Genomic DNA, 7,500 nt, shown 5'->3' on the forward strand with positions numbered 1-7,500 from the left:
CGACACCTGTTCAACCTGCCCCCTCCAACCTCGCTCTCTACATCACCGCACCCACGGATGCCTATGCCCACCTCCTCACGTCGTACCCAGAAGTTTTCCGTCCAAAACTTCGCCAAACGCCCATGGCCCCAGCCAAGCATGGTATTTATCACCATATCAAGACAACAGGACCCCAGTCTTCGCGAAATTCAGACGTCTGGCACCAGAACGATTGGCAGCCACCAAACAGACGTTCACTGAAATGGAGGAAAGGGGCCTTTGCCAAAAGGCCTCCAGCCCATGGTCGTCACCCTTACACATCGTTCTGAAGAAAGACAGCTCCCTCCGTCCATGCGGGGAATACAGGCACCTGAACATACAAACAGAACCGGATCACTACCCCCTCCCAAACATCGCCGACGTAACCTCCTACCTGCACAAAGCGAAGGTTTTCTCCACGCTCGACCTCCTGAAGGAGTATTATCAGGTGCCTATGAACCCAGAAGACATCCCCAAGACCACCATCACCACTACGTTTGGTACATACACATTCAATTACTCCTGTTTTGGCCTTCGTAATGCCGGGGCCACGTTTCAACATCTCATTGATGGCATCTTATGGGACCTCCCTTTCTGTGTATGTTATGTGAACGACATACTTGTGTTCTTCTCCTCAAAAGAGAAACACCTGCTTCACATGTGCATCGTGCTCGACCGCCTGCAACAAAACGGCCTTGTAGTCCTGTACGACAAGTGTACCTTTAGCGCTAACGAAGTGTCGTTCTTAGGGCACCGCATCACTCCTAAAGGAGTCAATCCCCTCCCTGAGAAGGTAGCAGCCGTTCAGAACTTCCCCGCGCCCTCGACCGTCAAAGCTCTGCAGGAATTCTTGGGCAGGATCAACTATTATCACCATTTTTTGTCAGTCATTGCCGCCACTCTTGCTCCCCTCTACGCCTCCCTCAAGGGCAAGCCAAAGGACCTGAAGTGGGGTCCCCTTCAAGAAGCGGCCTTCTGCAATGTAAAGAAGGCCCTATCAACCACTGTGGCTCTCACTTTTCCTAATCCACATGCCCCTCTCATTCTATCCACCGATGCCAGCGACGTCGCTATTGGTGCAGTACTCGAGCAGGTGGTCAACGGCTCCCCCGCCCATTGGCCTTCTTCAGCAGAAAACTGTCCAAGGCAGAATTGGGTTATTCTACCTTCGATCGCAAATTGCTGGCGGTGCACTTGGCTGTCCGTCACTTTCGGCATTTCTTAGAAGGTACGCCCTTCGTCATTCGCACAGACCACATGCCTCTAGTGCAAGCCTTCACTCGACAGTCCGACGCCTGGTCCGCCTTTCAACGCCGACATCTCTCTGCTATGGCCGAATACTATTACAGCATTCAATACGTCCTTGGGAAAATTAATCCCGTTGCCGATGCCCTGTCTAGAAACACGTTAGTTGTCTTTCAACTGGGATTGGATTACAACGCCCTGGCTGAAGCCCAACGACAGGATCCAGAGTATCAAGCATGTAAGACATCCTGCACGTCCCTCCGTTGGGAAGACTTCACCCACGAAGACTCCAACACCACCCTCCTCTGTGACGTCAGTGCTGGTAGACCGCGACCTTGGATTCCTGCTCCCATGCACCGGCAGATTTTTTATTTTATTCACAGCCTTTCACATCCCTCGTGCCGTTCTACCGCACAGCTGCTGAAGACGAAGTTCATTTGGCACGACATTTCTAAGGATGTTAAGGATTGGGTCCACGCCTGTACTTCTTGCCAAACTTCCAAAGTACATCGACAAACGGATTCAGGAGTGGTCACCTTTCCTCAACCTCAGCGTCGTTTCGCACACATTCACGTCGAGATTGTAGGCCCGCTACCCACATCACAAGGACATCGTTACCTGTTTACTGTCATCGACCGCTCCACTCGTTGGCCTGAAGCCATTCCCATGGAAACTGCAACGTCCGCCTCATGTACATCTGCCTTACTCTCAGGATGGATTGCAAGATTTGGTATCCCTGAGCATATTACTTCTGACAGGGGTACCACTTTCACCTCTCAATTGTGAACATCATTAGCTTATCTCCTGGTCATCACCCTACATCAGACAACGGCCTACAACCCAGCTGCCAATGGAATGGTTGAACGTTTTCATCGCACCCTCAAAGCAGCTTTGATGTCTCGCTGCAAGGATCCCAACTGGTTTACTCAGCTTCCCTAGGTCCTCCTGGGACTAAGGACCACTCCTAAAGACGCCCTCGATGTCTTGGCAGCTGAAATGGTGTATGGCAACCCGTTGGTCGTTCCTGCCGAATTTTTTCCTTTTACAACCTCCTCCGACGATCTCCAGCGCATACGTCACGTCGTGGGAAAATTTACTCCATGCCGCCAGACTTCCAAGCCCCCAGTGAAGCATCACATACCAACAGACTTGCACTCTGCAATTCACATCTTCCTGCGCAACGACACTAGCAAGCCACCGCTAACGCCCTATTACACCGGCCTTTTCCTTGTGATCCGACGCAGTCCAAAAGCATTCCTACTAAACATTTGTGGCAAAGAAGACAGGGTCTCCATTGATCGTCTAAAACCTGCTTATCTTCTGCCAGATGACCCGCCTACAGTTCGCATCTCTAGATCAGGAAGCCCTATTTAACATGTACAGTATGTAATTTTTAGGGGGAGAGCCATGTACCAACCGTGTGTCACACGATCGTACATAGTTCATGATGTGTATGTATTATGCTTATATCTTTGTTCTTCCCTCGCACTAAAAAGAACCTGAATAAACGTGTCTGTTTTTCCCACCGGTAACGGTGTCGATTTTGAACATGAAATTTCTTGTTGCCTTGAGCTTTTGTATATAAAGGAGAGTGTTCTATTATAAACTCGCTCAGTTGCTTTCATCCTGTCTTTGAGTCACAACCTTCTCTCGGCCCGTCACAGTAGTCAATCAACATAATAGATAAATTGTTTATATCATAGATATTTCCTTACGAAAGGCCAGGGGTGGGGAACCCTTTTTTGGAGGAAGGCCATCTTTCAATTCCTCAATGCTCCTTAAGGCCGCATAGAATTTTGTTCGTTATTTTATCCTCCAAGTAATTTATTAGTAATCTAAAGAAAGTGTGATAGGTTTATAAAAAACTATAGCATTACGATTTAAAATATTTGAATTAAGTACTTTTTATACAAGTAATCAGTAAATAAATTATATTGAAAACCAAATTTTAAAACATATCATTCAATTTTGGGTAATTTTCAAACTATAGTTAAGCAAGTAGGTGCTTTGTATTGAAGTGATAGATAAAATAATATTAATCTTTTGGAAAAGATAGCTTATAAATATCAACAATATAACCTTTTCAAATATTTTATATTGGCAAGTGGGTACTTTTTAAACAATCACATCTCATAAAAATGCAACATCGAAGTAGGAAATTGTATCTGTTTAAACACACTTAGCTACTCTCATTGAAAAAAAATCAATTATTTGCTTTCTTAAGATGTTCAATTAATCCCTAGATTTTAGCCATCATAGCTGGAGCACCATCAGTGCAAAACGTATTGTAATAAGGAAGTAAAATTTAGTCCTCCTTTGTGACATCGCTTATTGAAGTCGTTAAAATGTCTGTTCCTCTTGTCCTTGCGTTAAGGTTACCTATGAGAAGCTGTTTTTCATACAATCAAAACTCATCAGTGAAAGCACAAATAAAATATTTCTATGCCAAAAATTTGGAACCCGTTGACTCATCGAAAACTAACATAGATCACAATGAGGAGATGGACAAAACAGGAACTCTCTCGTCCATCATACGCTGAATCACTTACTCACTGCAACTAGCATTTTTTCCTTGTCAGCTACAACAGCTGTTGCAGCTGACAAGGAAAAACTGCTAGTTGTATTAAGTTAGGATTCATTGAATTCAAGGAAAAATTGCTTCCATTCTCTGGGAGGTATATCACTGAACACAACTTTCCTATTGTCTGTGTGTACATATTTGCGTGTGTGTACATACAGTAGAATGATTGTCAAAGCAGAAATATACTTCACATACTGTACATATACAAAAGGCCGTAGAAGGCCGCACTTGATGGTCCCGAAGGCCCTATGCAGGCCGCACTTGATGGTCCCGAAGGCCCTATGCAGGCCGCACTTGATGGTCCCGAAGGCCCTATGCAGGCCGCACTTGATGGTCCCGAAGGCCATATGCAGGCCGCAGGTTCCCCATCACTGCGTAAGGCTAACAAATTAATATAAAAAAACTTATCAATAATAATTTAATTTATTTGTAATTCCTGTGTAGGTATATCATAGGATATACCCTGCAAGGATTGTGACTGTATTTTTGTATACAAACTGAAAATTTCATGATAATTTTTGTGTTATAGATATGATTTGCCTTTGCAGTTTTTAGAATTGACAACTGCAAAGAATTGCAAGATTTTGTTAGGTTATTCGCATGGTCACTTTATAGAAAATTGTATGTAAAAGTTGAAATAAAGAGATAACTGATTTCGGGAAAGAAAAAGAAAACTGAAGAGATAAACATTAACCAGGATACACTTTAATCAGCTGCTTAAAAATGAAAACTTTTGTGATATAAATTGTATGTTAATGTTGAAATTAAGTAATAACTAAATCCAAAAATAAACAAAAAACTAAAGAGATAAACATTAATAAGGATACAGTTGCCTATAAATAAAAGAAATATAGACTTTTGCAAGAGGACGAGCCTTAGAGAGATACCCCTATGTACCCAACCCTGGCCCTAAATTCAACCCCCCCCCCACCCCCACAAAAAAAAAAAAAAAATATATAGGACCTAAAAAGAGGCCACAAAATGCCAAATCGTACAGAACGGTATCTTCACAGGCCAGCGAACGCTGTTATGAAATCCTGCAACATGTTAAAAAAAGTCTGTCCCTGGAAGAGGAGGATGCCTCCCATATTGCAAGGGCCAATGGGATCCCTAACCCTCCCCCCACCAGCAGCACTATTACCACCAACTCTCCAAAAACCAATAACAAGGGGAATAAGAAAAGGCGAATAACAATCGTCAACAAACTGTTTGAGTTTCCCCTTTACTGCTCCGCTTATGCAACTTCTGCATAAAATGTTCCACCTAGAGATTGGGATCACGAAAGTTCAGTCAGGCTTTAGGGAAATGGTTTGCTGAAGGAATAATGCCGGGGAAAAAGGAATAGAGAATGTTGCGTAAACTGGTAGTTTCAGGAAGCATAAAATGACGCAATAACACACATAATAGTTATGGGAAAAGGAAACGGAAGACTATATAATGCTTTCCATTTACAAACAGGTTTTTCAACTGGATATTAAACGTTTTGATATGACGGTGAATAATTGTTCTTGCTTGTTACAAAAGGAATACTGTTGCTTAAAACCGGTAGTTTCAAAAAGCTTAAAATCATAATACATAAGATAGTTATAGGAAAAGGAAACGGAACATTATATTATGGTTTCCATTTACACAAATGTTTTTCAATTGGAAGTAAAACGTTTTAATATGAAGTTGAATATTTGTTCTTTCTTGTGAAGAAGATTTAACTTTTTTCGTTATCAAATTGTGATTGTTTCGCTTCGCTAGCCTCTAATGTAATTGCCTTTGGATGTCAGAAACTTTAAGTTTTGTCTGTTTATGCCAACATTACTTAGGATAAATCTGTTCAGTTAGTTACGTTACAAGCAAATGTATATTCAAGTAATATTTATGAGATGTAACAAACATAATCCAACGTATATAAATTGAACGTTAGGGCTTTATGAGATTCCATGCTATACAGGCATTTGCAGTCAGTAATATATATCCTGATAACTTTAATGATTGAGTTTATTTTCACTCCAAAGGAATTTTCCTATTAACAATAAAAGATAGTCAAAATAGGTTGTTCAGGATAGCTCAACAATATGAAAATGGTTGATATCAATAAGATAAATGTTTTGTTACAAACATTATATAAGTTTGGTGTATGATTGATCATTAGCATCACAAACCGGAATGAAATAATATAATAATGTCCTATCCATGAGCTACGCATATATTCTATCTATTTACCAAGGCACTTCAGCCGATATCAAACAAACGAATAAAAGGGAACCTTTCCTCTCTCCGCTCCTCCCAGCCTGACGAGGGATTCAGCCGAGTTTAGCTGGTACTGCTGAGGTGCCACCGCCCCACTGCCTCCGTTATCCACCATGAATGAAGTTTCATATGCTGAATCTCCTATTGCTACCGCTTCTGCAGTCACCAAGGCGACCAGAGGAAGCAGCAGGACCAACCAGAACTATGTCACAATCGCTCGCCATTCATTCCTCTTTCTAGCACACACTCTTGCCTCTCTGACATTTATCCTCCTACACCCAGAGCTTTCTTCACTCCTTCCATCCACCCAAATCTTGGCCTTCCTCGTGTACTTCTTCCATCAACTCTCGCATTCATTACCTTCTTTAGCAGACAGCTAAACCACCTCAACACATTCATATCCACTCTAGCAGCTAAATCATTTCTTACTGAAATTCTCACCCTCACTAATTCGTTCCTAACCTTATCTAATCGAGATACACCAGCCATACTCCTCAGACACTTCATCTCAAACATATCCGATTTATCTCTCCGTCACTTTCATTCACCTCAACTCTGATCAATACATCACAGTTGGTACAATCACTTTCTCATACAGAACTCTCTTTACATTCATGCCTAACCCTCTATTCTTACCACTTCCCTTCACTGCCCTAACACTTTGCATCCTTCATTCACTCTCTGACGTACATCTGCTTCCACTCCACCATTTGCTGCAACAACAGACCCCAAGTACTTAAACTGATCTACTTCCTCAAGTAACTCTCCATTCAACATGACATTCAACCTCGCACTACTCCCCCTTCTCGTGTGTCTCATAGCCTTACTCTTACACACATTAACTCTGAACTTCCTTCGCTCACAAACCCTTCCAAACTCTGTCACTAATCGACCAAGCTTTTCTTCCGCGTCTGCAACCAGTAGAGTATCACCCGTAGACAACGATTGATTCACCTCCAATTCATGATCACTCTCGTCTATCAGTTTCAATCCTCGACCAAGCACTTGGCCATTCACCTCTCTCACCACTTCATCAACAAACAAATTGAACAACCATGACGGCACCACACATCCAAGTCTCAGCCTCACTATCACTGGAAACCACTTGCTCACTTCATTTCCTATCCTATCACATGCTTTACTGCCTACGAAGAAACTCTTCACTGGTTGCAACAACCTTCAACCAATTTCATATAACCTCATCAAATTCCGAATCGCTTCCCTACAATCTCTACCATACACTTTCTCCAGATCCATAAACACATCATACACCTCCTTGCCTTTTACTAGATATTTCTCACAGATCTGCCTAACTGTAAAAATCTGATTCATACATCCCTTACCTCTTCTAAAACCACCCTGTACTTCTAAGATTGCATTCTCTGCTTTATTCTTAATCCTATTAATTAGTACTC

The 7,500-nt window shown here is 42.3% G+C and overlaps 1 protein-coding gene across 1 annotated transcript in view; it reads right to left on the minus strand.

The window, feature by feature from the left end:
- Positions 1-6,730: 6,730 nt before the first annotated feature.
- Positions 6,731-7,500, minus strand: part of LOC137614759 (uncharacterized) — a 1,305-nt gene continuing 535 nt past the window's right edge. The window contains exon 2 of the mRNA XM_068344433.1: positions 6,731-7,262. Within this exon, the coding sequence (XP_068200534.1) occupies positions 6,731-7,262 (532 nt within the window). The remainder of the gene's footprint in view (positions 7,263-7,500) is intronic.

This window comes from Palaemon carinicauda, chromosome 2, assembly GCF_036898095.1.
Source record: "Palaemon carinicauda isolate YSFRI2023 chromosome 2, ASM3689809v2, whole genome shotgun sequence".
Classification (NCBI taxonomy): domain Eukaryota; kingdom Metazoa; phylum Arthropoda; class Malacostraca; order Decapoda; family Palaemonidae; genus Palaemon; species Palaemon carinicauda.